Raw genomic sequence first — 22,972 nt, forward strand, 5'->3', positions numbered from 1 at the left:
GACAAACTTTTATACGACGTATCGTAGGTGTCGTAGAGATGCACAGACGAAGATCATCAGAGTGTGCGACGAGGGTAATTCGGGTCAGAAATTCTGTAATTCGTCAAAAGCCGAATACATCCAACCTAACCAACCATCCTATCGAACTAAACGATGAAAAGCGTCGATTCAGCGTTTACTCCGACGACGAACGAGAATGTTTTTCCCAAAGGGATTCTAACGATGGTACCTTCCCGATCCTCCAGTCTCCAGGTATGATTTTCAAATTTGTTTCAAATTTTACTCTTACGTATGCTCGCGACAGTCGTGTCTCGTTACGGTGTTACGTTAAAGAAATTTCAAACGGTTTTGTACAAAAATTCTGTTATGCGTTCGCGAATACCTTGTTCTTCATCGGGATGATTCAACGTTCGTTCGCAATATCTCATTCTGTCGGAATCTCGAGGGTTTACACGAAACGTTGCTGTTTATACGCACGATCGACAACTAGATCTATCGACGTTGAATCGAAGAAAGTTTCGCGATTTGCTAGCATCGGCCATACCCTGAAAACGTTTCGCCGTTTCGACAGGACTCGGTCCAATTTAACTTCGTCTCCGTGTTCGAACGTATCGGCTGAATGTTCCGTTTGTTTCGTTCGACCGCCAAGTCGCCAGTCGCGAGTCGAGTATCTTACGTCGGACCGTCGTGTCGCAACACGGAAATTAGACCGTTCCTTTAGTCGATTTTCCGTTCGATTCCACGTCTTGTTTCCTCCATAAACGATGCCGAAGCTGTTACAAGATGCCAGTTTCGGTATGTAAATCTTCGACGAACCACGCTATCGTTGACCGCTGAAACTATAGCGTTTCGATAAATTACGTTTGATTCCTTAGTGATCCGGTCGTCGTGCCGCGAATTCAAATCTTCCAGAATAACATCGACGTACGTATATTCGATATTTGCTCCGTCTTTCGTCGTCTCGTTGTTTCAGATTTTCCACCAATTAATTTCTTTCGCTTCTGCTCTATCTTTGTCGTTATCCCGCGTCGATAAAATTGTAGTTTCGTAATTTCTTATCGTCTTTCTCTTGCGAATGCGCGAATATTCTGTAACTTAGGTAGACGATCCAGATAAATCGAGAGCGAAAGGTGTTAAATAAAAGTTAACTTTTGCCGATACGCTGAAATTCGTGCCAACTTTCGCAATTTTGGCTAATTCGCGTCAACTCGATGCAACTTTTCTCACCTTTAGCTCGCGATCAACGATCTTCTATGAAAGTATACTTTACGCAGTTTCTCCTTACGTTTCTCGTTTGCAACGAAATCGAAATAAAATTTAACTTTTGTCAGCAACTTTTTAAATCGATAATTCTTTTTCTAACCAATACGATGAATATAAAGCTATAATTTAAAGGAGAAAAATAAAACGCGGATGTTTACTTTTCGAGCAGCATTATCCAGGCTATATTAATAGAACGTTGAATTCTACGGAATATTAACGAGATCATTTGCAAACCAGAGTCAAGCGAGTAACAACGAGAGCTGCAAAAGCCGTTTAAATAATACATAAACTCTAAAATATTCCGTTTCTTCGATCGCTTCACCGTCGTAATTGCGAAACGATGATTCTGCTAGTTTCCACAATGAAGACCTTTATTTCTTCCCACCAATGTTTACGAGCTACTCGCGATCGACACGATTACGATTTCCTCGAAAGCGCTATCGAAACTCGGACATATTTTTTAATCGTTCGATCGCTCTGTCACCATCGAGCCAATAACTGGCAACTTTTATCACCGATTTTTCCAGTTTCATCGATAGAACGTACGTATAAAACCGCGCGTAAGAACGTGTCAAATATATTTAAACTCGATGATCTATTGGAATATCTTAGACGCGATAATAGATGCGATCGATATAATTTTTTGGTGTCGAATAATTTTTGTCGTCGGTGGAATTTTATCCGAGAGAAAAGAAAAAAAAAAAAAAGAAAGAAAAGAAAAAAACGAGGAAAACAGTGTCGTATTTACATTCTGAATGGTAAAATCATCCATTACGTAGAAGTTGCGCCTCCGTAAAAATTTCTTCAGAGAATATAGAGTCCTATTTGACAAATTGTTCCACGTTCGTACGGTTCGATCGTTTAAATGGGAAATATAGAAGCAACTCGTACGTTGCCGAAATTTAGATTTATCACGAGGCAATGATTGGACGGCGAGCGCAAATTTTCTGCAACCGATTTTCGTTTGAATTTTTCTCGTTGGCTCGTCGTAATTCAACACCTCGTACACCCTCTCCTCGAAACAGTCGCGATTCCGGAATCTGGCGTGCAACGTAACACGCCGCGGTAAATAATGATCGCGACACGACAACTCGGCTTCCCCGTTATTATTTACGGCCGCCTGGCCTCTCGATATATCCACGGTAATTAATAATCGGACAATAAACGAACCGCAATAGTTACCACCCCAGCCAGAAAAGCAACAGCCTCCTCTATATCAGCTTTTCAATAATTCTATTTTTTTCTGTTACTTAATTTCTTCCTTTTTTCCTTTTTTCCTTAATTATTTCCTATTTTCTCTTGGCTTCTGCGAGAACAATTTATCGCCGCCTACCTTTGATTATTCGTTTACCGTTAGTTTATTTTATTCTTTTCTCTTCGACCTTTTGACGGTAATTGACCGTCTCGTTACCGTTTTTCATCAGAAAGCAAAAATAACTGTTATTTCTACGATATTTATGAGAAAAGTCACCGAAACGAAGAAAATTTTGTTTATTACTCTTGACCATCGTCAATTTTTATCAACAACATCGTAACAGAGGTAATGGGGGAAACGCAGAGCGTAACCGTTATAAATTAAAACGAAACTATCGTTATCGGTCATGGACGATTAGACGATACCGATTGAAAACTAACATAATAAATTCGAATGTATTCGCGGATAAACGTTGTTGATTTGTTCGTGTTCTTATGTAAAAGCGTCGTCGATATTTGCGGAAAGTAGCAATAAGAATGCAATAAGTCGCAAGACAAGATCTTCTTATCCCTCTTTCTATTCGCTTGCTTTTCACCCTTTCGCCACATATGCACGTATAATATGTACTTGGCGACTGTGCCTATCGCATCGACAGTTGCCCGCGCGACGTTATATCACGCATGGTGCGATCGTCGGGCCGTTTATCTGGGCCGGGCACACCGACTAGGACAGGCTGGAAATATTGCGTCGAATATCGGGTCGCCGTTTATCACTTACCGTTCCGATTCGAACCTTGTAAATCCTTTTTTTTAGCGTACATTGACGCGAATCGATCGGTCGTCCATGCGTATTTGCGCGCAATCGATCGCCGCGTCGCATCGCCTCGATTAATTAACGAGCCTCTCTGTTCGAATCGATACGCGATGTCCACGCGTACACGGTTCCTTTTGTTCTTTACCGAATGGCGGATAACTTTATTCGAGAAGCAACGCAGCGTGTCGCGTCGTCGTCGACGTCGAGTCGCTTGGCCGAATGTGATCTCCGTTTCTTCTTATTGCGCGGTACGTGATACGCGTCCGTTATTACGGCGACGCGTTCGCGAAACGCGAGTTAAGCAAACTTAGAAATAACGCGATATTTCATACGCGTCGCACGTACGACGCAACCGGTCTGCGTTCTCTCGCTACGTTTCCACGTATCGCGCACACACGTCAATCGAGCCCGAGATAATGCGAAAACGATGAAAATTCGGCCACGAGCGCTTCATCGATACTCGCGCGGCTACACGATTAAGATCGTATCGTGGTTACTAATGGGATAAATTTGCATCAGAGACTTTTATCGTTGCGATTATTCTCGTAGAATAGAACGCGAGATGCAAACATCTTGCCTCCTTCTTCGTTAAAGCGTGTCCGGGGAGTAGTACGGAAATCGAGGAGAAGAGCCACGATCTTTTCGGTCTTTTCAGGGCGAGGGTGAAAAACCTGTCGATACAGGCGATCGATACAATTCCGAAATTGATGGCAAGACGACGAACGCGAATGTCATGGAAATTCGGCGGTTTCTCACGATAGTTTCGAAACACACAGTTTTCTACGACGAGTTTAGCTTTTATGGCTCGATCACGCAAAGCTTAAAACCACGAAATAAAAGTAATAATCGCAATTCTGAATTTTGAAAACAGTTAATGTTGCAAATCTGAAAATCGAAAAAAGCCGAATGTATCTCTACATAGATACCGCTGATCGGTAATTAATCGGTCTTTGTCGAAAATACAAACAGTTTCTCGTTCGATACGGTCGACTCTTATCTTCTTTTCTTCGCGATTTCATCGACGATCCGGTTATATCGTAACAAGCGGTATTTAACGAAAATGTCATCGGTAGCCACTTCCATTACCAGTACGTTTAGTCGTGTCCTCGATTAGCGACTTTTGTCCAGTTTAGCGGATCTCAAGGATGAAAAGTCACGAGTCGAATGAAATTGCGGCATTTTTAAACGCCAACCTCGCTATCTTGCCCAGCGCAGCTCGTACGAGGGTGGTCCAGCGACGATATAACGTTGGCCGTTTTACGCGCGGACTACATTCACGTGAACTTTTCGCGTATTTGCCTCGCATGCACCCGGACAGCTTTCTAACAGACGCTGGAAACGATCCTCTTTCGCCGGAAACGGGGACAAATTGTTCCAGTTCTCCGTTTCCCGGGTTTTCTTGCACCGTCCTTTACAATAGAGAAACGATCGGGTTACGGGTCGCCTGTGACGCGATGATAAAGACGGGGGTTGGCTTTTTTAGATGCATTCCCGGTCACGGTTGAAAAGCTAATCCGTGGTCTTTTTCCGCCGACTTCTAGATGGAGTTTGTCCACGACGAATGGCCGTGTCTTTCTATATCTTTCGTCCCATATGGTTTTCAATCGAGTCGTGGTCCGATCCCGACAGAAATATTTCAAACATTTTTCAAATATTTTAAACGCAGATTTTGGACGTTCATCTCGATATTTCGACGAACGTCGATTCAAATATCTGTTAGATTTCGTAATAAACGTTGCGTCGGTTTTGTATGGTTCGCGTTTAAGGGTAAAGCTTCGCAAAAATCTGTTTCTATACGAGTTTTTTTAGCAGCTAAAATAGGTCAACTCCATTTTTCGTAAATTTCTCATTTTCATTATCCCGCGTAATTGCTGCACGATCGATGTTCAATTTTTGAAGAAACAACACGTACGTAGGTATTCAGGGTGACTCTTCTAGCCGAAATGAGACGAAAATCGGGAATAATAAAAAAATCGACCAAAATATCGCTGCACGCGAACGAAAGGAAGCAGGCGGTCTTCGGATGTTCCCAGAAGTAAAAGTCGAGGGGATTTAAATCCGAGGACCGAGCAGGCCGAAGCACGGATCCTCTCCGACCGATCTCATTTCGGCTTTAATACTCGTCTCTTAAATTTCCCGACACCCTTGGCAAAACACACACTGTATACTCTTTACGACGTTCGTCTCGAACGAAATACAAACATCGCGATATTTTCTAGCAGCTACGTTACGATTCAAAAACGTTCTCCGTCTTATCGTCGAAAGACACGGAAAAGTTGATCTCTCGAGGAGCCTAATCGTTAGACGTAAAATCTCTCGGAACGAGGTTTCGATCGTTTCATCCGGGAAAAATAAAAATCGCGTAATAAAAACACTTGGTTTATAGCCGATGTTATGCTCCAGTTTCGCCATTCGATGACATCGTCACGTTCGGAGAGGAAATTTTCGATAACAATTTCATCGCGTTAAATCTAGGTAGACCGCGCGCAATAAGGACGTGCGTCGCAGACCAAGCGACGCTACATCTTCTTGCCGTTCTTTCTGCTCGCTCGACGATGTATTTTTATTGCCGACAACGAACTTGGCTTATTAGATTACACGGGAAACCGGTTCCGCCGTCATTCTCGCGATAAAACCGCGAATTCGGTCGAGTTATCTTCGCACGATCCGTTCGAAACTTTCCTCTTGAAACATTCAAACAGCTTCTCGCGCTTCGTAAGCTGTCGTTCGGTTCGCCAATTTCCCTTTTACTCGCCTTTAATTTTTATTCCGCCCCGTGGAGATCGAGGCTGGTGGAGGAAGATGGAAAGCAGAGTCGGATGATGGAAACGGAGAGAGGGAGACAGAGAGAGAGGGAAAGAGAGACAAAGAAAAGGGTAAGGATCGAGGAACGTGATTCATGAAGGTAAAAAGGAGGATAGAGATAAGGGACAAGGTGTGTGCTTGCCGGAAGCGGCGGCGTACGAAGAAAAATATTCTGTCTCGCATCTTGAAACGCGTATCCTCCTCCGACATTTTTAAATGTGAACAAACGAGAATTTCATCCGGCAACGCGTTTCCGTCGCGATTCGCCGCCTTCCCTTTCCCGTTGGAACCGTGATACGAAAAATTGGAATGTTTATTACTACCTCTAATAGTTTGCTTAAAAGGATAGCTATCTTTTTTTGTACCCTACGATTTATTCGCGTGCTTTGTAAATGCCTGTAAAAAATGTTTCGATAATTCCTCGTTGAAGCTTGGCGTCGCGAACGAAACGCCGCGTTTTCTAACGATACAGGTTATCTTGCATCCTTCACGGATGCAGAATGCCTCGAACAGAGGCTTACAGAAAATTCCAAAGAGATCGCTACAGGGCACTTGCGAGAACCGCTGCGACGCGATATCCTACAGATGGCTCGGAGAATATTAGTATCTCGATTTCATACGCGTGAGTATCTTTTTCAAAAATATCGAGAGTAGTATCGAATTGCGTCTTTTATCGCAAATTTTATTTACAAACGTAATACGATACAGAATTTCGTACAGAAGGATAGATCAGATTCAACCGAAGCAACGCCACGAACGTTGTCTCTTAAGATACGTTGTCCGTCCTTTAGGAAAGGATCTTTAGCTTTAGAGAAAACACGCGCATCCATCAAAAGGAAAGAGAACATAATAACGAAAGAAGCAAGTTACAACTCCCTAGGTAAATCGTAGTCGGAACCTTTATCGGTTCCTCGGCAATTGCTAGCTTCTATAAATTGTGTCTCGTTCGACTGCCTTTTCAATTTTACCAGTCCTGACCTGTTTAAAATTTCATCCACGAGGGAATGCCGATCCGATCCAGTTATATCGCTCGTGAAGATAAAGCCCGGATAAAGATAAGAAACGTATCTGTTGAAAGTGCAACGCGATACAGCCAGTAACGTAACCCCGCGATTCTCCTTTCGTTCGTTGCCTAACCAATGAGATACTTTCTCAGACAACTTTCCTCCTTCTTGCCGTCGTTTTATGTACTCTAGAACGTACTCTGCGATCGGGATGCGGTTCTACGATGAAATCTTCCAAACGTCGTTCAAACGTTGGAGGAAAATTGGAACGAACGTACCGCAGCTTTCTACATTCGACCCTGGATAAAATCGATCATATCGTTGTTACAACTTGCGTTTCTTACCACGGATTTATTAACGTTAAAAGTATCAGAGTGATTTTTCATAATAATCCTGTAGATTTACGACGGTGCTTTTTTGCGATTTTCGATGATTCTTTGCAACTTTAGCGGTATACATATATGTATGTATGTATATGTGTATATATATATGTATATACACATTTGTACACGTAGGTATTACAGCGGTATCATATCGATATTGACACAGGAAAGTATCAAGTTGTCCGAAATGTTTCTTTCGTTTTATAAGAAAATAATAGACGCGCAATGTTTTTTGTTTTATATCAGTTTATCGAATTATACACGAAGCGAAAGAAACTTTTCTGATAACCTGATATTTTCCTCGCAAAGATCGTTATGTCAAACAGATCGATATATTTTATTTAATTTCAAGAAACGTGGTCGAAAGTTAAAAGCTGAGAATTCTACCATGTGGCATTTTTTTCTTACGTTCTAACCCGAGAACAAATTGAATCGACTGACGTTATTAATTACGAATGTATTTCATCGAACTTACCTCGGATAAAGGATTTAAGAAGCTGACCTACATCGAGCGAGCTTCTACGTGGAATTGCTTTAAGAGGCTGTCTAATCAGGCTTCCTGTCTGTTCATGCAGTGGCTCACAATCGATTTTACGGTGCACAAAACTCGACGAACGGCAGAGCTGATCGACAGGCACGCGATCGCTCGAAAACTACTCGCAGTTTGATCTTAGTTCGCCCGTACTTGTTCGCCAACTGAAATCGTTTAAACGTCGATTGGCTAAACTCGCTCTATTTCGAACAACGACACATCGATGTGCCAATGGTAACACTCGGAGGAGAAAACTTGTTCGTTTATGTTAAACATACAACGCTACAGAATACTGCGAGATCTTCTGAATTCCAAACGTTCGATCAAATCAAAGATATTCTTCGTCTCAACGTTTTCAAAGCGGGTGTCGCGTATGCGCGACCGTGGCTGTGCCATCTATTACGCTCACATATAGACGCGCCGAAACGTTTCGAAAATACGAGAAACTTTTATGCAAAAAGTCGCGTGTCCGCTAAAATTTAAAATTGGTATTTGCGTATACGAGCGATGCGAATCTTCGCGTTGGACATTTTATCGCGTTATCTATTCTAGAGTATACACGCGTATGTACGCGCCAGCCTCTTATTTACCTCGCTCCCCAAAATCGGACAAAAATGGACAAAAACGAAGGAAAACGGCAGTTTGCACGTAAATTTATTTATTACTTTTGCCAATTATAGTTGGATTTTGCAAAATTATAGTATTTTCTCTTTTTACGTTTTCGAATTTCCTCCGTACGCAATTGTATAGTCCAACAAGGTCCGCCGTAAAAGCGTTCAAATTCGCAAAATTTTTCGCCTCGGAATTTTAGTTGTCTCGGTTAAGACAAAAGTAGCAATTTGCTCGCGTCAGCTGTTTCGCGACGTTAATTATCTCGCCACATAGCGCTCGCAGGTATCGACGAAAAAAGGAGAAGGCGGATCGTCAGGGAGGAATGCAGCTTGAAAGCATTTCTCGGCCAGTGACGGATAAATAGAGTTGCTGTCGAATCAACTAGGATCGATGGAACGTCCAATCTGTCGACCCACTGCATTCACCCGTTGCAGAGTCACGGACCGATATACGTATAGCAGGCGAGTGGAGTGCCGCGCGTAGGTAGTTTGCGCGGGGCTGCTGTCCTTTTGAAACTTCAATCTCCAGTTACCTGGATCTGGCGCTGGAACCAGTTCGTCGTGCGAGCCAGTTTGTCCAGACAACAAAAGTGGACGTTTCCTATGGGAAAGGGGTAATTTCGTCTTTGCAGCAATTTTAGGACCGTGTATTTCTACCGCTTACCGGAGCGGTTCCTACGGACTGTGGTTCCGAGAATCACGCAAACGAAATGGCAGTGAGAAATGTTTTTCATCCGATTCGAGGACGATAGTTGCTTCGTGTTTTCGTCGAATTTTTTCGGCTTATTTTCACTCAATCGATTCGATATCGCTTACCTTTAGTATCATCTTGTACGTACGGGTTAATGGCACTGAAATCAACCTAGGCAGGAGAAAATGGCAGAAAATGTTATTCGTCGATGAAATCGTCGATGTTTGAACGAGAAAGATTCCTCTTAAAGATTGGCGGGAGCAAATGGTAGAAAGGAAAGGAACAAAGTCTTGTAAAACGCATATCGTGTATTTCATAATTTCGCCGTCGAAGAAAACTTTGGATTTTATGTCAAGTTCGAGTATTACCTTGCGATCTGTCCCGATACACAAGTTCAATTGCTCGTGAGCGCCGTTCGAGAGCCTCATCCGTCGAGCGACAGATCAACGGATCAACGGAAAAAGAATGACTTTCGCTAAAACGCGTAGCTGCCGCCGCTTTAAAACTTCGCTTCGTATCGCTAATTGATGAGCTTAGGATCAGGTTGGCAGTTAATCGCTTTTCTCGCATCCCATTGTGCCCATTGAGCCGCTCGAAAACGCTTTACGAGTGGTTTAATCCTTGATCCGTAACACGAATTTTCGCTAGTTTACGATCAAAGGATATTTCATATTTTTAATCAACGACATCGCGTTAAATATTCGAATTTATTTTCACGAACGACAGAACGATATTACCACGATACTTTGATACGAAAATCGGTAAATTTGAAAAATGTGTGCTTTTACTTAGAGAAATAACGATGCCGACGAAATAATTTAATCTCTTAAGCATTTTCGTTTGTACTTGGTATTTGTAGTTTTACGACTCGTCCACTTGTTCGTGCTTCCGCGTAATTTTATAACCAGTCGATATAGAAGACAACGAGACGTACACGTTGATGCATAACACTCTCGTTAACTAAGAACGATGTAAATACGAATGTTCGTGACGCGCGTAGTCGATGTTACGAATTAAGTACACTGTATTCGTTCGAGTGGAGAGGATATACGTATGCGGCGCTTTATCGCTTTCTTCGATTATCTCGTCGACGATCGAATCAAGTGCGAGTAATTTACGCGCAAACGCAACATTATCGCGCGCTTCGCGATCGCTTCCGCTTTCTTTCACGCGATGCTTCCGCCTGGCTCTTTAGAAAACTAGATAATACTGATAATTCGAGCCTCGCTCGAGCGGTCCGTACTTGGTACACACAGTCGACTTTTTCTTTCGTCGACGCATGATTACTCGAACAAAATGCATAAATAAGGAAACTCACTGTTACAGTCATCGAATAGCTTTTGTTATTAGATACATCGTACTTCTTATCTTCATTCGCGATCGATTTCCGAATTCAACTCGAACTCGGTAAAGAAGGAAAAGCGTAATTACGATCGAACGAACGATCGTCGCTTAAACTTGTTAACGCGCGTTCGTTCGATCGCCGATACGAATATACGCGAGACGCTCGATCATCGTCACATCGTCGCGCCATTTTCCGACGAACGTACGTCCACACAGATTCGGAAGTATCGTTCAAAGACCAGCTTCCGAACACGGATCTCGGAAACGTTGGAACGCGATAAAGGAACGCAACGGCGCGAGGCGGCTTCCGAGCGTTTCGTCATCGTGCCGATAAGTGCCCACGTATAAGTGCGCACGTTTACGCAAACTTGATCGAACCTGCGCTGATTTTCGAATCGACGCAGTTGGCCGCAGTCAGGCGGCACGGTTTCGTACGGATTTTTCCGAGACAATTCGTAGGGAGGAAGGAACAACCTCCTGTCGGCAGCTCTCTTTTGCCGCGCCGGAGATCAAAGATGCTTCTTTCGCTATCGGTAGATTCTGGTTGCCGAGATATCTTTGGATCGCTATCGACGATCCTTTGGAAATCTTTTGGTATTTTTCGCATTGGCTCGATGATAAAGGCGGTCCTATATAAAGTGGAAAAATAAGAGACATTTCTCTAGGAAATAAACGAAAAAGTATGGTTGTGAGTATGAGATGATCGATCCGATGAATGGAAACTTAACGCGTTCACCATCCGTGCTAAGGAATTTAAGGTAATAGAGATGTAACGCGAAAGCGAGGACATTTTTCTCTGGAATCGTAGACAGTGAACGTTTTAAGTTTATTACTGATCTACATCCGTTTCGATTAGTTTAGTAGTTCAGTCTATTCGAGTGCCGAATAACGAGATATGTCAACATTTTTATACGTATTAAACCCCTATGTACTATTTTTATTATATTTTGATTATGTATTCCACGATACAAAGATCTATCGTACACGATCGCTAAAATAAACGAAAACGTGCAATTACACGAGTTAACGTAGAACGTAAAAGATATGCACGTGTCGTTCTCACCTTGTTCCATCTTCGTTTACGTATGACGCAACTCTGCGGCCAAACTCTTCGCACTCGACTTCGTTCTCGAAACTGAATATAAAGGCACATGACGTAGCTGACGCGCGAAAACAGGAAGACTACGAGTCAGCCGATCGAATTTCCAAATTGAATTTCCAAATCGAATCTCTAACCCCGTTTTCTCTCTCACTTTCGATACGATCCGATCGATCTAGCAACCAGCGCTATCGACAAATTCCTTCCTCCGAAGCTCGGCGGGTTGCCTAATTCTTTCGACTACGATCCGAGAGTTCCGGTAACCGGAAGGACAAAGACGCGAGAGTCGGGCGCTTTACGAGATCGAGTCGGCCATGGAGGACAAACAGCGAACCGGAAACTGGCGTGTAGCGACGCGGAAAGACAATGGCGGCGGATCGACGCTGCCAACCTTTCCCTTTCTCGTAGTAGCCTATTCTCTCGTCTATTCTCGTAACGTTTCGATCCACGTTTTACTTTCGCCAGCCAACGTCACCTCTTCTCGTTTCATCCATTTCTTTCGTCGCTCTTTTTTCCTTCGTTCGTCGTTTACGCATCCACACGGCTAGCTCCATTCTTCAGCGATAATATAAAAGTCCATATTGTTATTTGTGCAGCGCCGTGTCGATACGGCGACGAAGCGTCGTCGATCCTTCATCTGAACACCTGTTGTATCCGGCCCAGGAGAACGAACAGAAGCAGTAGCAACGACCCGCTACCGCCCACGCTTTTTGCGGATCCGTGATGCAGTTCGGCTAAGCTTTCTCCTGAAACATCGTTACGTACACTCAAACACTGTTAGCTTTCGACTATATTGGCTTAAGAAATTGATAACGATCGTACATGTTGGCACGACCGCACGAAAATGTTAAGAATAAGCAAGACGATATCGGATTGGAACAAAAGTTGCCAATGTCCTTCAAAAAATTCAAAAACAACCTTTATATATTTCTACGTAAATTTACTTGACGATGTACGTGGCATCCCGTTATTGCAAAACGTTACGAACTCTTGTCTCTAGCCGACATATTTTACATCGAACGAAGCAAAGATGTCACGAAGAAAGTAGCGAAATTTAGTTCCCAAACAATTTCCAAATGAAAGATAGAGCACGTTTTGCACGAAAAGCAACGAGGATAGATATCGTTGTTGTCGACGCATCCTGCGGGCATTGCGAGCATCACTGTTGCCTCACGATGTAAGTTTTCTAACTTTGAAAGGCTACGAGCTACGAGTAAACTTTTTACCTGGTAAAAGCACGCTTTGCATTTAGCATAACCGGCATAAGGAACGACCGAACGGGTGACGCGTGTTCGTTTTTCCGCTCGACATAACCGTGAATTAGGCAGGTTTTGATGGAATCCGCTATCGTAAATCTCGATATAACCGGCTCTTTTGTAAAAAGCGATAGCTACGAAATGGGCTAAACGACAGAGCTAAAAACCAATTAACACGGGCCTCTGTTATGCAACGCTGATTCGTCGTTACGTTCTCTCTTTTTGAATTTCAATCGACGGTAAACAGGAAAGAGAATAAAGCACCACCAGAAAGGACAAAAGGGAATACAAATATCAAAGGCTCTTCGATGTTGAAGAATTTTTTCCAAAAAACACCGTTCCAGCGAATCAATTGCGATCTAAAGCCAAATTCCACAGCGTAAATCGAACGTTCGTTTACTATCTCGATTTATATATTTTTTGTTTTTATGCTTTTCACATTTTTTATTACTTTCTCGCTCGCGTTTTACTCGCGCGTTAAAAATACCGTTCTCTATTTTCCTTTTTTTTTTTTTTGCTTAAAGTTGCGAAAATCCTCAAAATTTTTCAATAAGAAACGCATCTTACTTTCTGTGTTTCGATCGTCTTATTTAGCGCAGAGGCTGAATATTAGATGTAAGAGGCTTATATTTAAGTAGCGAGAGTTTATTGGCGGTGATAAGTCGTACATATCTTATCGGGATTTTTGTGCGTCGCGCGCGAGTTCGTTGCAATTTAACGGCGGCGCGGCATCGTGAAAGTTACGTTCCCTGATATTCTGTTCGCTTCTTTCGTCACGCACACCTGTAATTAAGCGTAATATGCATAAATATCACAGAATATTTAACGTCGGCCACGTGACTTTCATTTTGACAGCCTCATAAAGATCGTAGCGCAAGTTTTCGTGATCCTTCGGCATTATGTCGAAAACTTTCGACGAGGTTCATCGAATATAAATCACCACGCAGTTAACTTTTTATAAATTTACGCTACATCTTCATCGAATGCAATTACCTAATTCCTAAAAAATATTTTCAGAAAACTTTACGTAGACTTGTTGATTTTTTTTTTTTAATTAAAAATAATCGTTAGAATATTCATGAATATAAAAAAGAACGTAAATATTCCCTCTTTTTTTAAGAATTTCTGGCGCTGTGTTTCTCCTATTAATTCGAAACGATTAGCAAAATACATAAAAATAAAAAATAAATTGTAAAAATTCATGAAATACGCACATCAAACGTGGAAACCACTGCATCGATAAACAACACGATACATTAGCGAACGAGAGTATTCAAATTCTTTTCTGCGGATCGGATTGGCCGCGGTTGATGAATACTGCATCGGCTGTAATTTACATGCGCATTACGTCGAATTTTTTTACGACTGCAGATGATCGACGGAATACGTGATTTCAGGTAAATGAAATTCTTAACCCAACTATTGCGATACCGTGAACTTCATTGAAACACTTAGGCAGAATAGCGTAATTCGAATCTGTTCGACGCGCGGTGCATTTAAAAGAGGATAACGATATAGTTGGAGCAAACATTTTCTATTCTTTGGCATGATGTAAAAGTTCGTAGAAAATCGCTCGATGCTTATGACGCGTTAGTTGCGAGAACGACTTTCGAAACAAAGCAACCGTAACATGGACAAGAGTGAATAGCACGCTTGTATTATTTCAAATACACGTAATTCCTTTTACTATAACGCGTATAGGAATGTACAAGAGTTCTTAAATTACGTATCGAGTTAGGAACAGAAATGCTCGAATCGTGTTGGAACCAACTTGATTGCGACACGTTGGAAAATTTTCAAGCGCTGGCTCTAAGACGGTAGAAAAACGTTTATGCTCACCGTTGAGCACGTGCACGTGAACAGTGGCAGGTTGATCGGGCATGGTGGTGAGATGGCACGTGTAGTTTCCGCTGTCAGCTGGTCCCACCCTCGCTATGCTGAGTGTCGAATTGGCCCCCTCTTCCATTAGGTCCGTTTTCACGCTGGAACATACGTACAGCGGTGTTGAAATTTCAATTTTTAACGGAACTTCCGACGGGCGTTTTATCAGCGGCCGGAAGCGTATGCGAAAAATGGCCAGTCCAATTTTTGAGAGATCGCTCTGCAGACTTTTATTCTACCCTTTATCATCTTTCTTGCCTTTTTTTTTTATCACGCGTTTTTATAAAGCTAGGCTTTCGTTCGAACGATACTCGTAATAAAACAAATCTCGCGTTCCCTTTATTTCTCCCTTGGTCTTTGCCCTTGGTCGTTCTTTTTTCAAAGAAAAACCTATGAAAAGTATTTTAGTATCGCAGTGGCTAAAAATTTGCCTCGAGGTGAAAAGAGGTATTTTCTTTTCGACTATTCGTATGGTTAAAATGTGATACACCGTGTATGCGTATCTATACAATGTGATCTAGACGAGTGACGCGTGAAATCGATTACGAAATTATTACGATTCTTGGTAATATCGCACGCGATGTATTTAAACTCGAATCGAATTAAAATTCCATATTGATATGCATTGGGAAAGTATAAATGCAATCAGCTTCTATTTGGAAAGCATTAGCATATGGAATTTTGAACATCGTGTAATATAGAGTAGCTATAATGGAGTCAATTTTTTCTGCATCGTTGTAAATTGGAAAGAGAGATTGTCAGGGGAGAAATGTTTTAATTCTTCGATGAATGCTAACGCGAAATTGATTTACATAGCAGATAATTTATCGAGTAACTTTATTAACTTTATAATTTTTATTATTTATCTAAAAAAATAATTTCGTCGCTGTCTTTATATTCGTTGGCTACCTTATTAACGAACAAAATGCAAAGGGAAAAATGCGCCACCTTATTCGAACAATTTGTCAAAGCAAGTAGAACGTACGCGAGCGATATTATTCCGTAATAGGATCTGTTTGGTCCGCTTGATCTATCTGGCAAGAAACGATGTTATTTCCTTGCGGACACGAACACATCTACGTTGCGAAACAACTCTTAGCGATGATAAGGCGCTGTAACTTAATAAATCGCTAGCGTTGATCGTTTCGAGATTATGTACATGCTTACGAAAGAGAACGCGTAAAGTAGTTGTTCTCTTTCATCTTACTTATACATCTTACATTGCATCTTATTGATCGTGATTGGACAAAGGTACACGCAACTTGGCTCGTTCGGTTCGTCTTAGAAATGTACGTAGAAACGAGCTTTTATCGAATTTTCATCGAACCATTTTACGATAAAGCACAGCGATTGTACATGAAAATGATGAATCTTAAGATTCGGCAATGAAATATTTGATTATAGGTAGGTTATAGTATGTGCGTCATAAAAGATTTGATATTCTTTGGGAAGTAGAAGGACTCGAGCGTGCATCGAATCGTCGTTCGATTTCTTTTCATTACCATCGTTTTTTTCATGCCCCTTGTCAATCTCTCAGCGAAGATGCTAATAAAACTTTCAATTTCTTTCAAGTCTAGCAATCTCGTAGGCACGAGAGATACATTTTTCCGTGTTTTATCAAAACTTGATGTCAAAATGACGAACCGTGTAGATATCGAGCTTTCAAAGTATGTTCACATTGTGCAATACAGACATCATCGAGGTCTAGAAATATCGGGCTATGTATAAATTGAATTCTCAAGGTACTCTATTCTATAGAAATCGAGGTCTCAAAGTACGTACATTGTTATGTAGAAACCGTGTTTTTCATGTAGCGTATCACGTAGCAGGCGAGATTCTAAAGCACTACGTTATGCAAAAATCGAACCTTTAAAAGACCGCAAAGGTACGTAGAAATCGATTTCACGAACCGATCTATCGTAAAAGACTCGAATTCTCGAAATATCGCATTAGAAAATATATCAACGTATTATAAAACACCATGTTACTTAGAAATCGAATCCTTATGGTATTTTATCGCAGTAAGGTTTTCAGCAGAGTAGCGTACGAATGCGGCGTAATTTCGAATTACGTGCAAAACCATAGTTATCTACGAGATCTATATCTACGAAAAGTCGAGAGTAGACTCTCACAGTTACCTATTCGATTCGTTAGCAAATTTTGTCGCTCAGGCGTCGCTCGTTATGTAACGAGGATCGATATACGCTTGTTTATTTATTATCTTGTAATGTAACTTTTACGCAATTCCGCAGGACGCTTTAAATTTTGCATTTATACGAATACGAAATTCCAAGCGATTATTCGTCGTTTCTCCGACAATCTGACTTTCAATAATCGTCGTTCGTACGAGACCAGTAGGCGTCTCGCGATGCACCTACCTTTTTAAATCAAACGAGATTTTTAACAAATAATATATACTCTTTATTCGACGCTTCGTTTAAATCAAACGATAAATACCGTAGCCTTTGTCTCGTTCTATTCTCCGCGAAATACGGAGCAGGGGGTCGCCTTTAATTGAAAAACTTGGCGAGCGCAATTTGTCCGTTCGTTATCTCCTCGTTCGAGCACGATTGCTCGTCGATCCGTAGCGCGAAGCAACCAACCATCGAGGTTTCAACCGTTTCACTTGGCTTCTTTCAGTTTCACGTTAATAAACCGGCAGTTGGGATACTTTTTTCCATTTCTCTTCCTTTTCATCCAACCTTTTCTTACTCGCCGCTGTTCACCGTTCAAGCTTTCTTACGAAATTGCGTTGTCGCGTCGGTTGAGAAACGGAACACGTACTCGTCGTCCAAGTAATGGAATTAACGTATCACGGGGTTGTAAATTTCTGCACGATACGACTCTGTAATTTTAACGCTATGAAAAATGAGCCCTGCGAGCCATTCGCGTCCCGTGAATGTATAATAAACGGGATTGAATCGCAACCCTATTAACGCGTCCCTGCGTACGAATGATTTAATCGCGCCGGCTATTGTTTTAAACTATAACTCCCGGCGAGCACGTTTAACCGATTAGCTCCAAGAGATTTTATCGATAGAAGGGTGGAATAATTTTAAAACTACCGTTTTAGTCTTATTAGTATTACGATTATTATTCATGGTGTCCGAGGAAAATCCATTTTTATCGTTGTCCTTTTAAAACGCGTATGTACGTATTAACGATATAGGTGGAGAAACACCGTCTGACACGATTTCTCGCATGTTCGGCTAAAGGTGGATAAGACGACGACGCGAATTTTCGCCATCTTCGGACCAAGTTGATTAAAATTCCGGCGAATAATCTCGGCGACGAATAATTTGCCGTTTTACGTTTCTCGAATCGACGCGACGACGCGACGGATCTGCGACGCGGGAACGCGGTGGCACGCGGCCGGAAATGGACATTTACTTTCTCGGAGAAAAATAACGAGCGGCAGAGCGGTAGTTACTGCGGAAATGTGTTTACGGTCTGCGGTTTCCACGGGCCACGTGGTTGCGCTACGTACGACGAGGGCTGAAGCGGTCGTACCACGAGGGTGCTCTGAAACGAGAGGCCAAGTCTCTATGTACACGCGCCTTTATGTACCGGGTGCACAGTGCAAACTAATTCCATTTACCGGCAGCCAGCGTGTCTGCCGGGTTGTAACTTTGTCGAGCTGTCGGCCACATCGACAACATTTTCGCGAGAAACATTCTCCTTGGGCTACTACATTCTCGTTCAAAGGTTAACGATCGTTTGGATCGGTGTTATTCACCGAGAAGTTCTCACGAGGTATCCCGCAGATAAACGGACTTAATACGAGTTTTCTATCATTTTTCAGATTCCTACGATTAGAAGAGAGTTGCTAAGATTGTAACAAAATTTCGGACATTTTACGCGTACAACGTGCCTCGCGATGCAGATTTCAACGACAAGTCGATATCGGAAATTGGAGCTCGAGATATTACGTATTCGATCCTTTTCCGACTATAAATACACGCGTAAAATATCCTGCTTTTATAAATCGTAAAAGCGTAGAACGCAAGTTTACTAAATTATCATCATCAGCCACACGCTATAAAATACTTTTATACTTTGGAAGCTGTAAGTTACGAGCTTTCTTCCTCTCATATTCGCGTTTATATTATACGCTGGTGCATTGTACTCGATGGAATAAGAAATTAATTTAAACGATAAATACGCATCGAACAATTCTGCCCTTTCGTTTAAAGAGATGTTACGAATTAAGAATTATTAAATATACGCGATATACACATCGTTACACCTTCCAATCGTACAGTCTTTGCAAATCGTAAACGTCCTTTAAACGTTTGTTTCCAATTACACCGAGAAAAAAGCTGCGACTAGCGCGAATGAAATATTCGTAGTATGTTTTATAAGAGGGCGATCAGAGGGAAAAGAAATTAACGAGAACATTCCGATCGTATAATAAACATAGTTTGGTACTCGTATAAACGATAATTGAGGCAATCGATCGCGTAACGCAGGAGGGAAAAGTACGCGAGTTGCTTACGTTTCAGCGACAGCGTACACGTGTACTATGTAAATTTATTCGACGTATACGCGTGTACATTCGGTGTTTCATCTGACTCGGTTCGACGATGCAGGATCCGGTGATTTTCGAGGCTGCGGGTAGTTTATACGAGGATTAGCGGGCTGGGTGCGTCTACGGGATGGAAAGGCAGTGAGAATCGTCGACACTGGATTAGAACTTACCGCGGCGTCCCGTGGATCGTCGACCGCTTGCGCGTTCACCTGGCTATGATTTATGACTAGCTATCCACGGAATAGCAGCGAGTGGCGCGAACGCTTGCCTTTGCCCCCGCCGCAATCAGACTCTGCGAATCGAGACCGGATTTCAAACGTCGTATCAGAGACGCGTCGCTGCGCATCGAATGGGCCACGGTATTTTGTCGTGTTTGACTCGCGTGAAGGATAGATGCCTGGCACAGGATTGACGTATATACGCAGCTGTATCGAGTTATGGCTCTCACGGTCGATTCCAGTTCTCTCTTCGATATTTCCTCTTTACGATTACATTTAGAACCTGGCTTTCAAGCAATAAATTGCTGCATATACGAGATACCAGTTCTACAAATAATATGTCGCTAGACTGTGGATTTTTATGCGTTTATCGGAAATTTGAAGCGCGACAAATGTGTACAGAATGCACGTAATATGCAAAGATATGTAAAATGTCCAGAGAATGGTACTCGTTATAATACTTGCAATTAGTACGTAAAATAATTTTCTAGCCAGATTCCATTTTCCTAATTGTCCTCGCAAAATATGATTTTCAATATATATCCACGGTCACGCAGATACACGGTGCATATTTATCGTACGAAAGAGTCGCATACGCGTTCGCCTAAAACTATGAACGAGAAATTTCTTGCAATTAGTTTCGCTAGTTTTAAATCTCTTGTTTTCTCTCGTCGTAACGTCTACGAGTCTTTTAAATTAAACGTGCGATTTGGACGATGAATTCTATGTCGCTGGATCTACAGGTCGATCTACGCGAGGCAAAGGTAGAACCGAATCGATTAGAATTTTCCCATCGAGTCCCGATTCCTTGGGCGATCGAGCGCGATCTCGGTTGTCGAACGATTCTTCAATAACCGTTCAAACGTACTCGTTGAATTTATTTTTAGGAACATTTGCATCGAAATTAGTTTCGACTTCTTTTTCTTTCGTCCTTTTTCCAACATATCGACGAATTCGAAAGATGTCTTGGACCGGTGAATTTTATAATCGCTTTGCTTTCTTTTAACGCTATACTCGTTGTAACAACAAAATAAAACTTTCGGCATCTTATCTCGCTTCTTAACGGCTCTATCTACAGCAAATAAACGTGACTGTAAGATCTGTCTTATAGGAACGGAAAGCCTAATTTTTGAAAAACCGGTAGCTCTTCGAGCTTTTAAGCGAACGAGAGCGTGAAAAGAACGAAACGTTTACCTGATACCGCCTCTCGTCGTGTCGTAATTGAGAACTCTGTTGCCGTGAAGCCACTGAACGACACTATACTGGACTTGCATCGCTATATGACGCACGACGCACAATAGCTCGATGGTGCTGTCAGCCTCGTAGTACTTGTCTCTCAGCGGTTCACCCAGGGCGTCCACTATCTGGACGGACGGTGCTGAAATTCCATTACGTAACGTTAGGATACAGCGGTAAACACCGAGTCAAGCGTGTCTCGATATATCGCCAAATAGTTTTGTTCGTATCTCTCCGTTTTTATTATCTTGTACGCGCAATAGTAAGATTAAATGACGAAGCGGATTTATGAATTTGGAAAATTGGAAAATTAGAAAGTTTGGAAGTCAGCATTTTTTGGCCCCATCTCTTGTAAACCCCTATCCCTGTATATTTCCTGATTTCGTTATGTACGCTTCCGTGAGTTGGCTTCTCGGTCGAAAACTCGGTAACTTGAAGAAAGAAGAGAAAGAATCGTCATGGATACGCGTGAGTTCTCGTCTCCACGTAATGCTGTAGGTTTCCTAAAATAGATTTAAACGCGCTTTCTCGATCGAAACGAAAGCGAGATTGAGATATAAAAAATTCGAGGATCGTAGTGGGATTAATTCCGTGATTTTACAAGTTGCCAGTCAAATGATACGCGTTTCCCTGTTTCAGAGTAAACGTACTCGAGTATCTTGAAACGCGTAGAAAAATAATTTATTTAACGGCAAATCGAGTCGTCCCAAATGCGATAACGGATGAAATCATTTTAGTTCTAGTTTGCAATATTTCACCGAGCCAATATACATATATATTTGCAATAGGTCGTTGTTCACGCGTAAGTGCATCTAACGATCGCGGCACAATTCAGATGCGATCTTTTATCCGGTGTCTTCTGGACCATTTCCAATTCCAAGTTTATCATGCATCCGCCAGTATGGTTTAAGAATATGGAAATCCAGAAACGACAGAACGAGAGGGCGGAGGAACGCCCGATCCGCGGTATGTTTCTCAAAGATTTCTCCATTTCGCCCGCGTACAAATTCCACGCAGACTGCGAGACGAATACAAATCGTATCGGCTTAATAATGCGAATAATGCGACGAATCACGGTACTACTGCCGATTTCGTTGGTTTTATCGCCGATAACCGGTATTAAGCGTTTATAGACAGGTCACCGAATTCGTAGAGCAAAATATAATCCTTCGATGGAAATTTAGTGGACCAGGATTTCGAATTATTCGCATGAAAGCGTGAAATGTCGTTTTAACGCAGTAAATATAGAGCAGAGATGGTAGCAGTGGAATTCAAATTTTCTTTGGAATTTTATAGTCATTGTTTAAATTGCCGTATTTCGAGCTTGCCGATAAAAGATTCGTCGAACGTCCGCGATAATTAAAATTTTTACTTTTGCACGATAAAGCGCGAAAATATCCGACATCTAGTATCCGCTTGCGAAAGGAACTAGCCGATTTCTCGATTTAACGATCGATCGTCGAATGTCGACAAGAAATTTTCCATCGAATCTCGTTAAATGTAGCAATTTTATAAAATATTATCCTTTACCGTTATCAAAGTCATTTACAATCGTTATTGTAGCACGCGAAATGCAGGAGGTTAAAAGCATGTGGTGTCTTACTCGTTCAACCGAGTGGATTTAAGCTTGGACCAAGAGCCGACATCGTTTACTTTTCTCGTAAAGCTTACGAAACGGGACTGTCGGTCTGTAAACCGTTGTTATGTAACGCGATGTTATGTAATTCGAATATTTTATCCCACAGCGGCACTAAATACGAAACGACGCATCATCGGTGACGCATACGCGTATCTAACGACCAAGCTTCGACCGAGAATCTCTTCCTTCGTTCCTTGGACAGTTTCCAGCTTTAAAAGTACGAGTACCTTGGAAAAACGTATGTACGCTAGCAGTAGGGAGTCCACGCGAAAGGCAAATGTTTCCAATGTACAGAGCGGTCTAAGAACGAAGTTTAAAACGACTCCTTTTTACTCGAGTAATCCGTAATTTAAATACCGTATCTCTTGTCAAATTTAAGTTTACTACGTTTTCTACCATTTTCTTAATTTTTTTGCCAATTATTTATATTTTTTCTTTCTTTCTTTACAGATTGTTAAATATTATTTTACAATT

At 41.9% G+C, this 22,972-nt stretch overlaps 1 protein-coding gene and 1 long non-coding RNA gene across 9 annotated transcripts in view; one reads left to right on the top strand and one right to left on the bottom strand.

Moving 5' to 3' along the window:
• Positions 1–445: 445 nt before the first annotated feature.
• Positions 446–22,972, top strand: part of LOC126917687 (uncharacterized) — a 33,868-nt gene continuing 11,341 nt past the window's right edge. The window contains exon 1 of the long non-coding RNA XR_007711029.1: positions 446–795. This is a non-coding gene — a long non-coding RNA (uncharacterized LOC126917687). The remainder of the gene's footprint in view (positions 796–22,972) is intronic.
• LOC126917679 (zwei Ig domain protein zig-8-like) overlaps positions 9,586–22,972 on the bottom strand; it is a 237,722-nt gene continuing 224,335 nt past the window's right edge. For 6 of the 8 annotated variants that reach the window (XM_050724845.1, XM_050724848.1, XM_050724843.1 and 3 more), the window contains 3 exons: positions 20,818–21,001; positions 14,836–14,978; positions 9,586–12,486 (listed from right to left, as the gene is read on the bottom strand). In XM_050724845.1, the coding sequence (XP_050580802.1) occupies positions 12,374–12,486; positions 14,836–14,978; positions 20,818–21,001 (440 nt within the window). In that variant the 3' untranslated portion in view covers positions 9,586–12,373. The remainder of the gene's footprint in view (positions 12,487–14,835; positions 14,979–20,817; positions 21,002–22,972) is intronic. The other 2 variants (XR_007711025.1, XM_050724847.1) reach the window with 2 other exon arrangements.

This window comes from Bombus affinis, chromosome 6 (assembly GCF_024516045.1).
Source record: "Bombus affinis isolate iyBomAffi1 chromosome 6, iyBomAffi1.2, whole genome shotgun sequence".
Lineage (NCBI taxonomy): Eukaryota > Metazoa > Arthropoda > Insecta > Hymenoptera > Apidae > Bombus > Bombus affinis.